At 39.6% G+C, this 20648-nt stretch overlaps 1 protein-coding gene across 1 annotated transcript in view; it reads right to left on the reverse strand.

Annotated features, from left to right (window-relative positions):
- The window catches only part of INPP5D (inositol polyphosphate-5-phosphatase D), an 84849-nt gene extending 82690 nt beyond the window's left edge, over window positions 1-2159 (reverse strand). Inside the window, 1 exon segment of the mRNA XM_032225980.1 lies at window positions 1873-2159. Coding sequence (XP_032081871.1) covers window positions 1873-2006 — 134 coding nt within the window. The 5' untranslated portion in view covers window positions 2007-2159.
- Window positions 2160-20648: the final 18489 nt, after the last annotated feature.

Raw genomic sequence — 20648 nt, forward strand, 5'->3', positions numbered from 1 at the left:
TTTAGATAGAAAAGGATTGTGAACACCAGCATTTTGTTGGAGATGTAATACGGATAATATTTTTTAATACACATATACTTACTAAGTTTTGGGAGTAAGTAGTGCATTATATAAACATGATTGTATGACAAAAGCTAACATTTTAGAGTATAATATTCTCTTGAACTACATACCTAGTACATGGAATTTGATAGCTGGTCAACTAAATGGATTCCCATGTTCATAGTTTAACTAAAATATAGATATTGCACCATTGGACAAATAAATGTACAGTCCAGTGGTGGGATTCAAATAATTTAACAACCGGTCCTCTGCCCTAATGACCAGCTGGGTAGGCATGGCTCAGTGGTCATGTGACCGTGTGGTGAACTTAACATCACTCAGGTCAATGGGCGCTTTGCCTTAGCTGTTACAATGTAATCAGGGTTAACCGAAGAGGCAGTTTCTGTAAGCTGGGCAATAAAAATTAGGCTAGAAACAACACCAGAATGTTTCCTTCCTGCCTTCCTTACAGGATTAGCCTTGTAAAGTGGGGGGGGGGGGGAACAAAAGGAGATTTCTTCCAGCAACCAGTTCTCCGGACTGCTTAGAAAGTTAACAACCGGTTCTCCCAAATAAGTGCGAACTGGCTGAATCCCACCACTGGTACAGTCCCTTTCACTCAATGGATTAAAAACCTGACTGACACCTATGAGTGGATTGCCTGTATAAACTTTGCATGAACAAAGACTAATTTGGTGATACTAAGCTACAATGTAAATATTTGCATGAGTGGAAAATTTAGTTTTGATAAAACATAATGTTTAAACATTTTGTTATCATTTAGTGTAATATTTGAACCAACCATCATAATAGAACTATGACCAACTCCAGTGGAAATGTGAGTTGATCTCACTCATAATTTGGAGGTTTTATTTAGAATTAATCAGTTGTTCATTGAGAAAACTATTTTTAAAGGCTACCCTACTGAGGATCAACATCTTTCAGTCAGAAATCATTGAATTTATTCTGTAGAGTGCAGTGGAAAAAAAACATTACTGGCAAAAATGCAAATTTTATGCATAGTTTTCTCATTAAATTGTGTGTGAGGGTCTCTGTGTATGAATAGTTTTGAATTAGAACTGGTTTTTGATTATTCCTTGTTCTTCACATCATGCATAACAAAAATTGCACAACTACAAGAAGGAGGTACTTTTGCCACTTAGATTTTGCTGAACTTCTGCACCTGGGAAATCTTGAAGAATATAGTTTGCCTATCCTTCTACTGCTGAGTTACAACATTTATATCAACTGACTTTCTATATAACTGGAAATAAATGGTCTGGAAATAAAAGAATGTTTTTCTTCAGATGTTTTCCTATATTCCCAGGTATATAGTCCACCAGCATAACCCCCCCCCCCAAAGCAATATCTCATTGATCTAAGGTAAATAAAGCCAACATCCCTTATCAGGTTTTTGCCTACACAGTACGTATCATTACATCAATCACACCTCAGTTCCTAAGAAAATTCAATTCCTGGGTACTAAATCTAGTGCTTATTCTGACCACAGTTTGCTAAAATCAAAATAACAAAATGAAATCATATGGATAACTCTATAAATGTTCTAAAATTACCCTTTTACTACTGCTTACCTTTAAATATGTTTATTAAGACATTTATTTTACCATATATATGGTAAATGTGTTAGCATTTTTTCAGATAATTTATTCTATAACAACATTTATTTGACCAAGTACTTTTAATGCTCCTTCCATACTCTTAACTGTCATCACCCATCATATAAAGACAAGATCCTGCTTCCAATTCTCTGTGAATTAAATCAGTAAAAGAGCAGGTGAACTGTGGCAAAAAAACAACAGCCATACTTACAGCAAACAGAGGGCGTAAGCTGAAGAGATAGATTCACTGGCCCTGACGAGAAAACTTCCATCCTTGCCTACTTTAGAAAGTAAGTCCTCAGCTTTTGAACGAGTGATGCTTCCATGGTACCAGCACTGATCCATGCCTTCGATTTAAAAAAGAGAAAACCCAACATAAAAAATAAAATTTAAAATGAAGAAACATTAACTACTCAGCAGTTAAGAAAAGATCCCAAAGCTGTCTGTTCACAGAGCTCAGCAGCTGCTTGCAACTCACTCAGCTTCCTGTTTAATGGTGCTGAGAGAGAAAGGAAACAGAGCAGAGAACTTCCTCATACAAATTAAGCCAAATGAAATGGGCCAACCACACACACCTCCCCATTCACTCTCTCAATGCAACTCTACGGTACTGCCTTCACCAAGTAGTTGGGATTCCATCTTAGTTCTTCCTGTTAACTTTGCAGAAATTTGAAAGGATTCATTTATTCTTACTCACATTGCCCCTAAATGAAATTGTCATTAATAAAACATGATTTATTTCTTCATATCTAATTTCTTCATATCTTCTGCTTCTATTTTCCTTGCTTGTCATCTATTATATTTGATTTGCAATGTGAATTTTCATAGAGCAAGAGGAGAGAAAAGTGAGTAAGTCTCCAGGGATATCAGTAGCAGCTAATTGTACCTAGTGGTTCTTGATTGTGCTAGAAGAGTTTAACCTGCTGGTAAAGGATATGTCATCTTTGACTATCTTAGGGCATTCTGGCTTCTTTGCTAATGTTAGATTATCCTAAATAATGGATCAATACTTGGATGATCTGAAGAAAAAAACCCTGACTCTGCACTTCTGGGAAATGCAAGAGGAAATAGGCGTCCCAGTATTTATGACAGAATGAATGTAGTCTATGATATAAGTCAATTAGACTGAAGCATTTTCTCTGGTGTTGAGAATCCATGAATCTCTTCCTTCAATAATTATGCTGGTTCCTACTCCCTTTGCCTTTATCACTGCAGCAAACATACATGTCCTTTGCTAGAACTTTGATTAGTAACTGATTTTTGTACAGATTTTTTCTTATGCTGCTGAACTTGGTTTGTTTTGTATTTCTCATTTTAAGCATTGTTAGCCATCTTAAGAGCTCAAGTGGAGTAGAAAGAATAGCTGAAGAAGCTTCTTGGATGAGAAGCAAAATGTTTTCAAAGAAAAGCCTGAAAGTCCAACTGCTTCTTGAAAAAGCAGCTTTGGGACAACTATGACCTGGATGACTGAGAATCTCCATAGACATAGGATAAAATAAGATTAAAAAGGCATATGATTTTTTTTACTGGGTTCCTGGTAGTATTCATATCTCCAAATATGTGGTCTAAAATTTCCTGTAAAACCCTTTCTCTCTAATCTAGAGGAAGCTTTGTTCTTGTCCTCAGCAATTCACATGGCAGGTTGGACTCTATATTTGTCATTGCCTCTGATTTTGCTGACATGTGAAGAATAGCAGGTTGACCAGTGTTTCTCCTCCAGTTGGTCGTTCATTGCAGCATCCCTTTGTTTTACAAACTACCTCAAAGGGATTTAGCAGTAGGCCAGTTTATTTAGGTGCCAAGATAACTACTATAGATTATTTTTGGAACATTGTGTGATGATGGAAGCTAGAAAGATATTTCCCTCCTGTTGCCATTGAGCTGGAAATGTGCCCTCCAGCAAAATTATTAGTTTTTCCAACCCAGTGGAATTTTGGAAAGAAACTATAAAGGGCTGTTGGGACTCTGACTGTCTGCACAATGATTTTCTGAAACTGAACAGAATAGAACCAAATTTGGTATGGAGAGAGAAACTGGCAAACAAAAGGTTGAGTTAATACTGGGCTGGTTCAAGCTAGGGCCCTACCCAAGGCAAAGGGAGCTAGGGGGCTGAACCATTCCTCCAATGCCTCCCCTGGGACAGGCTCCAAATGTTGTGACTGCTCCATTGTAGGCCGGTTCTCATTCTTCCTTCCTGGTCATGTGACTGAAAGCAGAGCAGCCTCATGCTTTCCAATGAATACATGCAAGCACAAACAGATGGAATATAACAAAAAGAAGGAACAAACTCATAGATATATAACATAGAAGAAAATACAAATAACTCATATGGCCATTCTTGGTAAAGAATTGGAAAGATTCTCAGAAGCCACAATTGAGTGGTGTTCCCATCTACTTCCAAATTATGCAAAAATTGTGCATTTAATGGGTCCCTTTTATCAATACAATTTGGTTAATATGGCTCAAAGTAAAGATGGAAAGGGCAACCAACCACTTACTGTATGTCTCCTGGCTTGAGTAAAGAATGCATTTCTCACAATGAGTTAAATACTATAAAGAATCCAAATGAAGACTTCTTAATTTTTTGAGTGATCAGGTGCATCATAGATTTTGGATGAGGTTCAAGCACAGATTGAGTTGGTAACATGAACTTTGGTTGATGTTTATCTAAAGGCTGAGATCAAAGGCTGAACCTGGCTACAGCACGGAAACCGCTTTGGTCGCGCTGACCGATGATCTCTGGAGAGCCAGGGATGGAGGTCATGCCTCCGTCCTAGTGCTCCTTGACCTCTCAGCGGCCTTCGATACCATCAACCATGGTATCCTTCTGCGACGACTGCGGGAGGTGGGGGTGGGAGGCACTGTCCTACAGTGGTTCTCCTCTTACCTCTCGGACAGGTCGCAGTCGGTGTTGGTCGGAGGGCAGAGATCGACCCCTAGGCCCCTGAATTATGGGGTGCCACAGGTTTTGGTCCTGTCCCCCTTCCTGTTTAATATTTACATGAAGCCGCTGGGTGAGATCATTCGACGGCACGGGATAAAATACCATCAGTATGCGGACAATACACAGTTGTATCTGTCCGCCCCGTGCCAACTCAGTGAAGCGGTTGACATGATGTGCCAGTGCCTTGAGGCTGTTAGGGTCTGGATGGGGGATTACAAGCTTGCACTCAATCCGGATAAGACCCAGTGGCTGGTGTGTTTCCCTCCCACTAATTGGCCAAGTTTTCCATCTCTCAGGCTGGGGGGTCAAACAGTATGCCCCTCAGACAGGGTTCGCAATTTGGGAGTCCTCCTGGACCCACAGCTGACTTTTGAACACCACTTGTCGGCTGTGACCAGGGGGGCATTTGCCCAGGTTCGCCTGGTGCACCAGTTGCATCCCTACCTGAACCGGGAGGCCCTCACAACAGTCACTCGTGCCCTTGTGACCTCTAGACTGGACTACTGCAATGTGCTCTACATGGGGCAGCCCTTGAAGAGCATTCGGAGACTTCAGCTTGTCCAGAATGCAGCCGCACGAGCGATCATGGGTGCACCTCGGTTCACCCACGTAACACCTATCCTCTGCGAGCTGCACTGGCTGCCTATTGGTCTTCGGATACGCTTCAAGGCGCTAGTCGTCACTTATAAAGCCCTTCATGGTATTGGACCTGGGTACTTGAGAGACCGCCTGCTGCCAATTACCTCCAATAGATCGATCAGATCCCACAGATTAGGCCTCCTCCGAATTCCATCCGCCGGCCAATGCCAACTGGGGACTACCCGGAGGAGAGCCTTCTCTGTGGCTGCTCCGACCCTCTGGAACGAGCTCCCCATGGGGATTCGAACCCTCACCACCCTCCAGGCCTTCCGCAAAGCCCTTAAAACCTGGCTGTTCCGACAGGCCTGGGGCTAAAGAGTTTTTGCCCCCCTTCTTGAATGGTATGGTTGTTGTGTGTTTTTAAATTTTGTATTATTATGTCTCGTCTTTTTATTCCCCTGTCTGTACCCACTTCCCTGATTGAATTGTGAGCCGCCCTGAGTCCCCTTCGGGGAAAAGGGCAGCATATAAATGTAATAAATCCAAATCCAAATCCAAACCTCATTAATTCTCTTGCATTTGTTCCCAGACCTTCAGTGCTACAAACTAAGAACAAGATTTCGGTGAGATTCTTTACAAATGAGTTCCAAAGTGTACATTGTGTGTGCCAGGGGTGGGGGGGAGCTTGTGCTATATTTGGTAAGAAAGCTGACAGGTCAATAATATTTGCATAACTGTAAAATCTGTGGTTTCCTGTCTACAGTGGATAGCAACTATACTAAAGGCACTGTCCCAAGTGTTTCAAGCAGGGTTTGCAAAACATGGACTAAAATTAATTTTAAAAACATTGAATGCTTGTGTTTTGCATCACCACTCTATATGTAAAGACTGTATATTCCATAAAATGTTTTCTAAACATCTGTTCAGGCACAACAACAAGGAACCATTATTATTCTGTATCTTGAGAATAAGAAAAGATATGTCACTTTAAGAGGTCTTGTGGTTGCTGTTGCTATAAATTCAGTACTATGAAGCTGCATCAGGTAGCAGCATAGGTCAGTGAGACAAAGTTCCATGGAGTGAGAATATATAAAGAGCTAAATAATAGACTTGAAACAAACAGACATATTAATATTTAAGATCTACAATTTTCTGCCGTAGGATGATCATGTCCATAATCACATAAAGGAATTTTGCAAACTAATGTCAAAGATATAAATGTTCAGCCTTCTGAGTTGGAATTTTGTTGCGTTTTATGCTGTCCGGAAAGTAGCATTGCTACTGGCAAAGCCGGCAAATACGATTTCAACATAAGACATTGTGACACTTTCATGACACTTTACATAGCCACTTATACTAAATGATTCAGTTCCATGTCATTTTCATATTAACTTTCTTATAGTCTAATAACTTCTTGTTTTATAGATGGCTTATGGCAGGTGTTTATATTATCATGCAATCAGTAAAATACATGCAATATTTCAAACAAAACACCTCCTATAATTAAACAACTTTCCAGTGGCCCTTGTGACTTTATCCCATTGTAGAATGGATATGAGGTTATATTAACTAGCATATGTTCAGTGGGGTACCTGCAAATAAAGTAGACTTCAAATTATTCCCCTAATATATATGGACTTTTTCTGCTGTAATACTGAGAAGTTGCATTTCAAGAGAAATAGATGCAATGATGCAAATTAGGAAAGATTTCTTAAGAAACCATGTGTTGCCAAACCTGCCAATTTTCTAAGAACTGATCCCCTTACTTTAGAAGACAATACACAACTATATCAAATAATTAAAAAAATATAACATCAGATACTTTCTTCCTAGACTTCTACTGACAATTTCATTGTACCTTGCTGGAACTACAAAAGGTAGCTATTTTTTGCAAAAGCTTGCAAATGGAAAGCAGATGGGACTATCCCATCATTTCAAGAAATTCATACAAAGTCATATATAGGAGATCATGTCTCTGTGGAGCAATCCTTTCCATCATACATTTTAGATAAACCCATTTACTATGTATTTATTTATTATATATCTACATCACCCATCTCACCCAGGTGACTCTGGATGGATTATAACAATATAATAAAACAATTTAAATATGTGAATAAAAGCACACAGAGTTAAGAACAAAATTAAAAGTTAGAAGGTAAAAGTGAAAAGGCAAAAGGACCTTCAAGCCACCAGTCATCCCCAGGGTTGCATCTTACTCTTGAATCCATTTCCTACATGTTAATTGGCAAAGTCAGGTCTTTACCCAGGTTGCCTCTCTTCTGAGAGTAAGATGTTGCAAATGGTGGGGCAACAGCAGAGAAAGCCCTTCTCTTAGATCCAGCCATTGGAATTCCTTGACCAGCGGAATAATAATGAGGCCTCTCTCTGCTGGCAATTCCATGGTTGAAGTAAGCAAGTGAAAATGTAAATCTGAAAAGAAAAAATATTAGTGCAAACATTATGTGAAGGACAAATTTTATGCATACATATACATATACATATACATATACACATACACATACACATACACATACACATACACATACACATACACATACACATACACATACACATACACATATATGCAGTGTTTACACATCAAAGTCACTCTGTCATTCAGTGTGATACATGAACCCAGACATGCTGGTTTGTAAACCATGACTTATTATAGTATATCTCCTATTGCTATAGTTTCTTGATTCTTAACAAACCATTGTTAAAAGAAACCTGCTTTGTATGATGTATAAATGCTCTCTATAGCTAGAGATAATAATTAAATTTTATTCCCATTTATTCCTATTGCATGAGATGGGTGGCCATATAAATTTCTGAAATAAATAAAATATTCAGTTTTCATTGCCCTTATTCAACTCAAAGCTATTAATAGCTTCTTTTTGTAAATGACACCATTTGGGCTATATAAGGAGCCACATATATACATGAATAAAGATAATTAATCACACAACTGCTCTTAAAATATTGTGCTATTTTTCTTATAAATTGACCATGATCTTACAGCATTTGAATTTTGTTTTTTTATTCTTCCCCCAATTTGCTTGCCTAGATGGTATTCTTGTTGATGCCATAGAAACTGAGGGAAATCCTCTGACCCATCACTTTGCATGGAGGACTTCACATAAAGGGTATAAAGTCATACATTCAAAATACAGGAAGAGCACTATTTTAAGAGTTTCCATTTCCGTTCACAGTTCAAAGATTTTCAGATAGATTTGTTTTATTTCAGATAAACCAGTATTGAACAATATGATACATTTCTCCCAACAATGCCTGTTCTCTTAGCATCCCATGAATGATTACACCACCTTTTATGCACATTTCATAGATACAGTTAATCATCTGTCAATAATAAAGATTCTCCCACCATCATTGTTTTTGACAATGATTCAAGTTTAGAAAGAACAAAGCAAACTACAGAAAACAATAATAACTATGGTCAGATAAACTAATATTTTGATTTCCTGTGATAAATAAATTAGGGGAAAATGGAAAAAAACAGAATTTTAATATAACCATGATAATGTATACTTCCCAATAATATGTTTTTCCCAAAGCAAAAATTGGTGAAAATGATAGGAATTCTTGAGGGTTTCTTTTTTTGCTTCAGGTTTAATTTTATGCCAAATTGTTAATATTTCTGTGTTTGCTATTATCCTGCCTCTTACTGTGTTTCTTCCTTTAATCTTAGGAAAATACAGTTGCAGGGAATTTATTAAGCTGACTGGAGCAATCATATGCATAGCAGAGAATGGAAGATAAGAATAGACTAATTGATGTACAGAAAATTAGGGCTGCTATACAAAATTAGGGCTGCTATTTTTGAAATATGCAGTTGGATATATTCATACTGATTAGGGATATTTATAAAGAGTTACATAATTTTTGCTGAAAAAATGGAAGCAGGCGGGCACAGAGAATAACATTGTGGTTATTAAGAAATATGTCACAATTAATGTTTTCTTCATATTCTTCTTGCTTTTCAACAATCTAATACTGAATTTGTCCACGTATAAGCATTTAGATTTTGACTGCTGCAACCAAATATCTGAACTACCAGGCATATTCTTACATCAAATGTAGCATAAAGATTTACAGTAAAAAACAACAACACCTGGTCACTGATTAATACAATTTGACCTATATTCATGATTTTGTTAGATCTGGACTGATTTTTTTTCTGTTTGCTATCAATTTATCATACAAATAAAGTTTAATTTTCCTGACAATTTCATGTTATACCATTTGCCTTTTGATTATTATGCTTATGTCAGACACACAGGTAATTGGTATTCCTGGGTCCACAGCTTATATCTGCGTATGTCTGTTTCATAAACCTTACTATGAGTTTTGAATCCTCCAACTCAGGACAAGCACTCCTACATAGAGACTCCTACATACAATACATTCAGATAGAAACAAATGAATCTTTGCTTCTATAAATAATTTGTTTTGGATATATTTAGTTTTAGAATTAGGAGCAAAGAAGATACTTAAGTGCTCTTTTTATTTGTGTAAAATAATTCTGCAAAATGTATATAAGAGTGCAACTTATTACAAATAAGTAACAGTAAGAAACCTTGAGAATAGACACAGATACAAGTGTCATGGCCAATTCTGCTTTTAAATAATATTGTAAATAGTTTGTTTCTGTTTCATAAAATTTCTATATAACAGCAGTCAATCAGTGCCACATATCATGGTACAATAATCAGTAGAGTTGATTATTGAAGTCAATCCAAGTCAAATTCTAGAACCAGAACAAACAAAGAAATACATATCAAGTAACATTCAGGTAAAATTAGGGTTACCAGATATCTGAACAGGCAAAGGAGGACATAAAGAATAGGAAAGGATAAATGGGGAGGCTGAGAGGCTGATATTGTAACTGTTTATAGGAAGGAAGGAAGGAAGGAAGGAAGGAAGGAAGGAAGGAAGGGGGTCTATATGTGTATTCAATTAATTTTCCAGTATAAGAAAGACTAGTTTTTCAGTGACAGGACTGGCTAGCTTTCAACATGTAACTGATTAAGGTCTTGTCAGTTTCAAGAAGCATATAAACTTAATTAAGGTGGCAGAGCAATAGCAATAGAACTTAGAGTTTACTTAGTACTTCACAGCCCTCTCTAAGCGGTTTACAGAGTTAACATATTGTTCCCAGCAACCTAGGTCTTCATTTTACCAACCCTGAAAAGGATTGAAGTCTGTGTTAAATTTGAGCCAGTAAGAATCAAACTGCTGGCAGTTAGCAGAATTAGCCTGCAATACTGCATTCTAACCACTGTGCTGCCACAGTAATGCTTATTAACTTGCATTAGCACTTATTAAGAAACTGCTGGACTGAGAAAAAGGCTGCTCAGGAACTCAGAAACATTGGCAATATTTTAAGACTGTGCTTACTGGACAAGGGACATGAGGAGAAAAAGGAAGACATCTCCTACTTTTGCTGGATGCCTGGTAACCCTAGATACTATGCACCTTGAAGGCCTAATGCAATTCCCAGCAGTAAAGAAAGGTATTTAAATCAGATTCAGTTCAGGGATAAGTAAAATTTTATTATACCTATAGAACAGTGGTGGGTTTCAAATTTTTTTAGAACCTCTTCTGTAGGTGTGGCCTGCTTTGTGGGAGTGGCTTGCCAGCCATGTGACCGGGTGGGAGTTGAAGTCCACAAGTCTTAAAGCTGTCACGTTTGAACACCCCTGAGGTCTTGTAACTTGACAGCTTTAAGACTTGCGTGCTTCAAATGCCAGAGTTTCTGAGCCAACATTTTGGTTGCTAAGCAAGAGCGTTGTTAAGTGAGTTTCACCACATTTTACAAGTTGGCCATGCCCTCCCAGTCACATGGCTGGCAAGCCACTCCCACAAAACAGACCACGCCTACAGAAGAGATTCTAAAAATTTTTGAAACCCAACACTGCTTCAAACAGTCACTAAACAAATGTTGTTAAGTCAATGACTATCTGTATCCCTAAAATATCAATGGAAAGTTTACTTTCTGTATCTATTTCTTGTCTTTTTGTGCTTATTTAGTTTTTTGCAGCATAGATCTGATAAACCTATGTAGGAACTAAGGACCAGGTCTGTAAGGTTTTTTTTCTCTCCTTTTGATGGGTCTGTGTGTGTGTGTGTCTATGTGTGTGTTTGTGTGTGTGTGTGTGTGTGTGTGTTGCCTTTGAGTCCGTCTTAAATCCTGATGACTTCACTGACAAGTCCATTCAGGTTTTTTGATGACTTTATTCAGAAGTGGTTTGTTTTTGTCTTCTTCCTAGAGCTAAAAATGAGTGACTAGTCCAAAGTCAACCATCTGGCTTTGTGACTAAGGCAGGACCAGAATTATCCTCATTTTTAGCTCAGTGCTTTTAGCTACTATACCAAACTGGCTGCCTAATAACAAGTGGGGTTGGACTAGAAGACCTCCAAGGTCCCTTCCAACTCTGCTATTGTATTGTATTAAGTTACTTCCAAAAAATAATATACAGGTAGTCCTCAACTTACGACCACAATTGAAGCATAATTGTTGCTAAGCAAAACATTGTTAAGTTAATTTTGCCTCATTTTATGACCTTTCTTGCCACTGTTGTTAAGTAAGGCACCACAGTTCTTAAGTTAGTAACACGGTTGTTAAGTGAATCTTGGTTGAACTTTAAGTAGCACAGTTGTTAAGTGAATTTTGCCCCATATTACAACTTTTCTTGCCACCTTTATTAAGTGAACCACTGCAGTTTTAAAATTACTAACATGATTGTTAAGTGAATCTGGCTTCCCCATTGACTTTGCTTGTCAGAAGTTCTCAAAAGGTGATCCCATGACCCTGGGGCACTGCAAACATCAACAATATGAGTCAGTTGCCAAGCATCTGAATTTTGATCACCTGAGCATGGGAATGCTGCCACGATCATAAGTATAGCCAGCATAACTAGCACTGATGAGGTTACCTAATTAGGATAATGAAACATCTGCAAGAAAACAAGCAACGTTAGAGAGCACCAGGGACCCCTCATATCATCCCTGAGCTACAAATATTATCCTTTATTAATCATAAATATGAAAAAAAAAGCAATCATAAATCACTTTTTCAGTGCCGTTGTAACTTTGAATGGTCATTAAATAAACTGTTGTAAGTGGTGGACTACCTGTACTTTTTAATATAAGATTCATAGAAATTAATCTCAACATTATTCAATAAGAAAAGACTTTGCTAGTCTTTAAACAGCCCTTGGGAGTTTAAGGTATGGGCAGGTCTTGGCAATAACGAGTTGACCACCAGAGGGCATTCTGATCTTTGCCCATATATGGAAAACTACCAAAATTAATGTAGCAATCTCACCCAGCTTAGTTTATTAGTGGTAAAGTAATTCTGGACTTTTAACATTTGCAGTATGATGAGAGTGGCTTTGTTTGAGGGATAAGAAGCTATTTGTGGTCTACTGGGATTTTATTTATTATAAATCTATTTCTTGGTTTTCTTCTCCAGTACCATATTTAGTCTGATTTGTTGTGTATGATCTGTTGATATGAATGGAAATGGCAACACTCAATTGAGACAATGTCAGTGTAATACTAGAAGGTGAACTTCTCAAGATAGAAGATATCTACAGTAATGAACTGCTGAAGAAAACCAGAAGTATGAATTCAACTTTTTCTTATGTAGTGGTTGGATTAAAAACTGTGATGATGTCTAACTGTTGATCAAAGGCAAAGTGCTAAAAATGATGCTGCAAAGTCTTTGGTACATGGAGAAATGTCACAACTGTGAACTAGCACAAACTTAATATTGTCATCGCAGAAATCTCAAGACGAGACATTCTGAAAATCAATGCTGAAACAATTCCTTTACTTTTTACCAGAGGAGCATCAAAACTTCTGAGTGGGTGTGGCCAGCTTAACATCACTTGTGTTGGGGATGACTGTGGTGGCCAGAGCACTCTGCCAGTAGAAACGGGCTCCTGGGGTTGGGACAGCTCTTTTGCAACCCTCTGCCAGTGAAAGCGCAGCTCAGGAGGGCCATGTGCTGCCCTCCAAGCTCCGTTTTCATTGACAGAGACACCATGGGCCGGTTCTTCACTGTTTCCAGGGCGGTTCTGTGGACCAGATCTAAACACCCCACAAGCAGATGTGGCCTGTGGGCCTTGAGTTTGACATTCCTGGTGTAAACAAACATCCAAAAGAGCACAAAGATAAAGGTAAATTCTGGGGGGAAAATAAAGCAGAGATGTGAATTGTAACCTGGACTATTATTATAATCTCCTATTGTCTATTCTAACACAGTGGTTCCCAAACTTGGCAACTTTAAGACTTGTGGACTTCAACTCCCAGCAGAGCTGGCTGGAGAATTCTGGGAGTTGAAGTCCACAAGTCTTAAAGTTGCCAAGTTTGGGAACCACTGTTCTAACAGAAACCTTTTTTTGCAAGCACTCTCTCCGTTCTCTTCTGTGCCAGCCAATTCACACTATAAACCTCTCAATTGTTCACCATCTTACCCACACATTCTTTTAACCTGTGTTTTAGTCAACACTTCTCAGATTTCTCCTTCTTAGATTTGGTCATCATCTAGGCCAGTGTTTCTCGACCTTAGCGACTAAGTCCTATGGACTTAAAGTTGCCTAGGTTGAGAAACACTGATCTAGGCCAACCTACCTGCTAAATGTTTCTCTTTGTATTTTCGTTTCCATGTGCAGTTGTCTGTGTATGTATATACAGTACGTCCTGACAATCTCATTTCCCTGCATTGTTAAACCAGGGAGCGGATTCTCTGTCCTTCCCATTACTTTTTCCCTATCCAAAGGAACTTTTGTAATCCTATTCCACTTAATTTTCTCTTTCTTCCACTTTTCCTCCTTGAGTCCTAGATATCCAGGCACAGTTTATCCTGTGTTTATCGCCCCTTCTCTATGTCTTCCAAACGCCAGGACTATTCAAGTAGGACCGAAATGGATCTAGGCGTAAAAGGTCCTGTCCAAATCAATAAGCAGCAGAGAAACTCCATAACCAAAAAGACCATTTTAGTTAAGGTCCCCAAGGACATGCTGGATAATACAGTACTGTAAAGAAAGAGAGTTGGGAATTTTTAATCTATAGCCCCCCCCCCAGAAGCACAATAGTAGAGACAGGCTTAAGAGAGGATCCAGTCTTTGGCTTTCTATCTGCCACTAAAATGTATGTGTAAGGTTTCTTGCTGAGAAATGTTCTTCTCATCTTTCTTCCCCTATTATTCTGATGCATGAGGAGATCAGCCTAGATTCAACACAATAATGAGTCTCTTCCACTTGGATTAAAGTTTCCCTCCTACACAGAACATTTTGGCTTTTCTGCACGGTGGCAGAAATGCCCCAGGATTTAACATTTCAGAACCTTGAGAGAAAGGCAGTTGGAATGTGGGGATGTAGGGAAGGAAGGCAGCCAATTATCCAAAGACAAATTATTCCAGGTTTCATATGATATGAGGGGACGGAGACCAGTGACAAACCCAAAGTACTGAAATGAGTACACTGAGATAAGACAGAAGTTTTAAAACTGTTTTAAAAGCATTGATGAACTTTGCTACATTTCCTTATATCAGCATGGCTGCAAAGAAAATTGAGCAATAACTACAGGACATTGAGACCATTTTGTCATTCAAAAGGCTCTACTTTGCCAGGCCGGGACGTGCACTCAGGGGAGGCAGGGGAGGCAGAGCCTCACCACTGTCATCATGAAAAGAAAAAAAATGTAAAAGGAAAAAGGCAAGAGCTGAGGTCAGGCTGAGCTAGTTGCTGCCAGAGTCACCGTGGATGACTCTGCTTAGTGCTTAACTGTTTAAAAAAGCCTCTAAAAAAGCACCCTCTACAGGAGGCGGCAGGAGAACGATGAGCCTCATCTAGTCTGATTTTTTATGATCACTCGAGCAGAGTTAAGCAAGGGTTAAAAGCCGAAAAATTCCTGACGTAGATGAGGCACGTCATTCTCCTGCCTCCTTAAACAGTTAAGCAGAGTCATCCACTGTAGAATACTCCACAATTATTCTAAAGGGCCAACAACAGCCTATGCTGCGCCCTGATTGGCTGGGACGCAGCATAGCCTGTTGCTAGCCAGCTAACACCCCCTGATTGGCCGAGGTACTGCGTCAGCAGTTGCTGGACAGTACTCGGCTCCTGATTGGTTCTAACAGTTACAAATTCCCTATAAATACCTTGGCGTGGTTCCTGTGGGTTTGAATCGCTGTCATCTGTTCTATGTATTCAATAAACTGCTTGACTTCTTGAATCCTGGCTCCTGCATCTTCCATCCGCCCCCAATATACAAAATCCACGGTGACTCTGGCAGCAACTAGCTCACCCTGACCTCAGCTCTCGCCTTTTTCCTTTTACATTTTTTTTCTTTTCATGATGGCAGGCAAGAGCAGAGTTGAAATCCTCTCTGAAACAGCTGGAAAAGGTACATGTGGATCAGAGGGAGGGGGAGGAATTCAAACTTCATCCTCTTGGTGCAACTTTGTACGTGTGTGTGTGTGTATGTGTGTGTGTGTGTTTGAGAGGGGGAGGGAGCATATTGAGACAGTTCTTTAGTTTATGCACTATGTAACACTCTAATACTATGCCTTTGGGTCTTCTGAAATTTTAATATCCAAGCAAAAACAATGTTTTCAGTAGAATGAATTTCCACTTCTACTTACACCTGCCAGCCAAAATGCTGCTAGTGGTATTGCTAACATGGGCTGAGGAGGAAAACCTAAATTTTCTGAATCCTGGTGCAACTTTGTGTGTGTGTGTGTGTGTGTGTGTGTGTGTGTGTGTGTGTGTGTGTTTGAGAGAGGGAGGAAGGAGGGGAAGGGAGAAGAAAAAGAAAAAGCAAGAAGGAAACTTACTTAGCAAAGAAGAAAAACAAATGCTGTCGCTTTAAATCGAAACTGAGCATGCCTGGCTGTGGAATTCTGGGAGTTGAAGTCCACAAGTCTAAAAAAATTTGAAACCCCTGTGTCAGTGCCTCACCAGCCATAAACCTCACCGCACATCACTGGTTTACACATAGTGATGCTGGCTGAGGAATTTTGAGAGTTGAGGCTAAGTTAAATCTTGTGGGTATTTAAATGGGGTAGAATTTGCCTAGAGTTGAAGTCCACAAGTCTAAAAAAAATGCTACCTCACCAGCCATAAAGCTCATTGCACATCACTGTAATGCCAGGGTATAATTTCTACCTATAAGATAAAACTTGGACACCACATTTAAAAGTGCCCTGGCCATCATATGCAAAGCTCTGGGCCAAAGCTCTTCCTGACATAAGACAATATTCTGATGCAGGTAAAAGATATTAACACATTAAGCACATTCTTCACATTGTTTACCTGAACTCATTTTATGTAACTGACTGAAAAGATTGAAAATAGCCACTAGTTATCTCATTTCCTTTGAAGCAGATATACCGTCCTACTCTTGATCTTTTGTACAATGGGCTGATGCATTTTTTATGAGAACTAATCTGAACAAATCTGAGTTAAATACTACATCTTTATTCATTATGTACAAGGAAAAATTCCATTGGGATTAAGTAACTCTAAAAACAGGCCAGGCATTGTAAATCATACTGAGACTTCTAAATCATACTGAGATTAAGAGCTCTAAAATGCATCTGTGATGGATGTTTTGAATCAGACAATGAAAATGGTTGATAAATATTAACTATTCCAATTATCTTTTAAAAGTATTGTCTTGTATCTTTGCATAACACTTGCTTAATTGATTGTGGTCATCTTTACCTGTCTCTAAACATTTTCATTACTTTCTTTTACTGACATAATTAGCTTAAATTGTAGCCTTACCGTAGCATAAAATCTTATTGTCATTAACAATGAGTAGTCCCTAATGTTGTTCATAATGATAGTAATAACAATGTTCTAACCTCACATCAAAGTTAATACAGATAATTCTTCTGTTCCTACTGCCTCATTTAGCATCCATTTGTAGTTGTTGACAGTAATGAAAAAGTAGCTTTGTGACAAATCCTTGCATTCACAATCTTTGCAGGTCTGTAAAGCAAAAGAAAACTGCAATAAACACAGCCATGGTTTCACTCAGTGACCCCTTCACTTAACTACCAAGCTGCTGGCCCCAATTGTGGTTGTTAAATGAGGTCTACATGTAGAAGGTAATAGAAGATAAAGAAACCTGGACACTGCAACCGTCATAAAAACTGTATGAATTTGTTGCCAAGTGTCAGCATTTCATGTCACCATGGGGACGCTGCAATGGTTGTAAGTGTGAGAACTAGTCATAAGTTCACTTTTTCAGTTCCCTTGTATCTTCAAAAGGTCACTGTTGTAAGTCTAGGACTACCTAGGACTCTGCAATGGTTGTAAGTGTGAGAACTGGTCATAAATTCACTTTTTCAGTGCCCTTGTAATTTCAAGCAGTAACTAAATGAATTATTTTAAGTTGAGGACTATCTATATATGAATCCACAAGTGCAAGTGTAAATCATCCTGTAGCCACCATGACCAAATGAGGGATACTTCCCACTGAAACCCCAAAGCACAAAATCTGTATAAGTTTCATTTAACATAAATATGCTTAACATAAATGTTTGTGGACTAAATGGAAAAATATCTCATCACATTGGTATCCCAATTTGACATTTTAAAATTATCTCTGATGGCAGGTTCATACATTATCTCTGATGGCAGGTTCATACAAGTGGTCCAGTGATCACTTTTTGTGACTTTCTGACAAGCAAAGTCAATGGAGAAGCCAGATTCAACCTAAGACAGTGTTTCTCAACCTTGGTGACTTGAAGTCCTTTGGACTTCAACTTCCAGAATCCAGCTATGCTGGCTGGGGAATTCTGGGAGTTGAAGTCCACAAGACTTCAAGACATCAAGGTTGAGAAACACTGACCTAAGAACTGTGCTGCTAACTTGACAACAGATGTGATTCGCTTAACAACTGTGGCAAGAAAGGTAATCTAATGAGACAAAGCTAACTTAGCAACTGTCTCGCTTAGCAACAGAAATCTTTAGGCTCAATTGTCAGGGGATACCTGTACACCTATGGCCGTTGCAGCATCCCTGTGGTCACATGATCAAAATTTGGACCCTTGGCAACTGGCAGGTATTTATGACAGTTGTTGCAGTGTCCTGTAACCTTCTGACAAGCAGTCAATGGGAAAGCCATATGTACCATAACCAGTGACATGCGGTGAGGTTTATGGCTGGTGAGGCACTGACACAGGGGTTTCAAATTTTTTTAGACTTGTGGACTTCACCTCCCAGAATTCCACAGCCAGGCATGCTCAGTTCCGATTTAAAGTGACAGCATTTGTTTTTCTCATTTGCGAAAAAGTTTTCCTTCATTCTTTTTCTTCTCCCTCCCCCTCCTTCCTCCCTCTCTCCCTCCCTCCCTCCCCCCTCTCTCAAACAGACACACGCACACAGAGAAGTTGGATCCCTCTCTCACTCACTCAATCTCAAACAAACACAAACACAGAAGTTGGATTGGATATATTTTCCAATAGCTTGAAAGCAGCTCCTCTGCCATACCCCCCATTCCCCTGCTGCCTTCCCATCCTAGCCTTTGATTGCAGGTGGAGCCACGTTGCCTTTTCAAACTTGTAATCAGTGAAGCTGGGCTTATATACTTTTATCCGTGTGTGTGTTTGTGTATGTGTGTAAAGGCAACGTAGTTCTGCATGCAATCAAACTACACTTGGGGAGGGATCTGCACTTGAGGATGAAGTTTGAATTCCTCCCCCTCCCTCCGACCCACACACGTACCTTTTCCAGCTGTTTCAGAGAGGATTTCAACTCTGCTCTTGCCTGCCATCATGAAAAGAAAAGAAAATGTAAAAGGAAAAAGGCAAGAGCTGAGATCAGGCTGAGCTAGTTGCTGCCAGAGTCACCGTGTGGGTGACTCTGCTTAACTGTATAAAAAAGCCTCTTTAAAAAATGCCTTCTACAGGAGGCAGGAGAACGACGTGCCTCATTACGTCAGGAATTTTTCGGCTTTTAACCCTTGCTTAGCTCTGCTCGAGTGATCATAAAGTCAGACTAGATGAGGCACCTCGTTCTCCCGCCTCCTCCTGCAGAGGGCACTTTTTAGAGGCTTTTTTAAACAGTTAAGCACTAAGCAAAGTCATCCACGGTGACTCTGGCAGCAACTAGCTCAGCCTTTTTCCTTTTACATTTTTTTTCTTTTCATGATGACAGTGTGAGGCTCTGCCTTCCCTGCCTCCCCTGACTACACGTCCCTGACCACAGCCATATTACTAACTTAACTTCAGCGAATCACTTAACAACTGTGGCAAGAGAAGTCATAAAAGGGAGTAAAATTCACTTAACAACTGTCTTACTTAACAATGGAAATTTTAGAAACAATTGTTGTCATAGGCTGAGGACTATCTGTATGCCAGGGTGGGTTCCTGCCAGTTCTTCTATAGAAGAGGTTCCACAAATCTACAGTGCCGTTTAGAACCGGTTCCAGCTTCCCTCTCCCTGGCCATCCACACATCATCAAGATGAAGAGCGAGAGGAGGAATTCTGGGAGTTGAAGTCCACAAGTCTTAAAGTTGTCAAGTTTGAACACCCCTGGGTTTTTTTCTAAAGGGTTAGGGGTGCAAGGGTCTTGTAACTTGACAGCTTTAAGACTTGCACACTTCAATGCCAGAGTTCCTGAGCCAACATGACTGGAGGAGGAATTCTGGGAGTTAAAGTCCACAAGTCTTAAAGCTGTCAAGTTTGAACATCCTTGGGTTTTTTTTTCTAAAGGGTTAGGGGTGCAAGGGTCTTGTAACTTGACAGCTTTAAGACTTGCGTGCTTCAAATGCCAGAGTTTCTGAGCCAACATTTTGGTTGCTAAGCAAAGCATTTGTTGTGAGTTTCACCACATTTTACAAGTTGGTCACTCCCACCCAGTCACATGGCCGGCAAGCCAGTCCCACCCGGTCACATGGCTGGCAAGCCATTCCCACCCAGTCACATGGCCAGCTAGCCACTCCCACATAGAGCCGAGGTGGCGCAGTGGTTAGGGTGCAGTACCTCAGGCCACTTCAGCTGACTGTTATCTGTAGTTCAGCGGTTCTAATCTCACTGGCTCAAGGTTGACTCAGCCTTCCATCCTTCTGAGGTGAGTGAAATGAGGACCCAGACTGTGGGGGCGATATGCTGACTCTGTAAACTGCTTAGAGAGGGCTGAAAGCCCTATGAAGCGGTATATAAGTCTAACTGCTATTGCTATTGCTAAAGCAGGCCACACCTACAGAAGAGGTTGTAAAAAAAATGGAAAGCCACCACTGCTTTATGCCCACGTGACAAGAGATCCTACAAGAGAACTGCATGCATCAAAGACCGCATTAATGGCATTTGCTGTATATAATCCCTTAGAGACAAAAGATAATAAACCACAAGAGTTCATAGGAATTTTCTGATTTCCCTTGGTAGATTATGGACAACATATGTTAATCTCTTTTCCTCCATCCA

Source organism: Thamnophis elegans, chromosome 10, assembly GCF_009769535.1.
Source record: "Thamnophis elegans isolate rThaEle1 chromosome 10, rThaEle1.pri, whole genome shotgun sequence".
Taxonomy (NCBI): domain Eukaryota; kingdom Metazoa; phylum Chordata; class Lepidosauria; order Squamata; family Colubridae; genus Thamnophis; species Thamnophis elegans.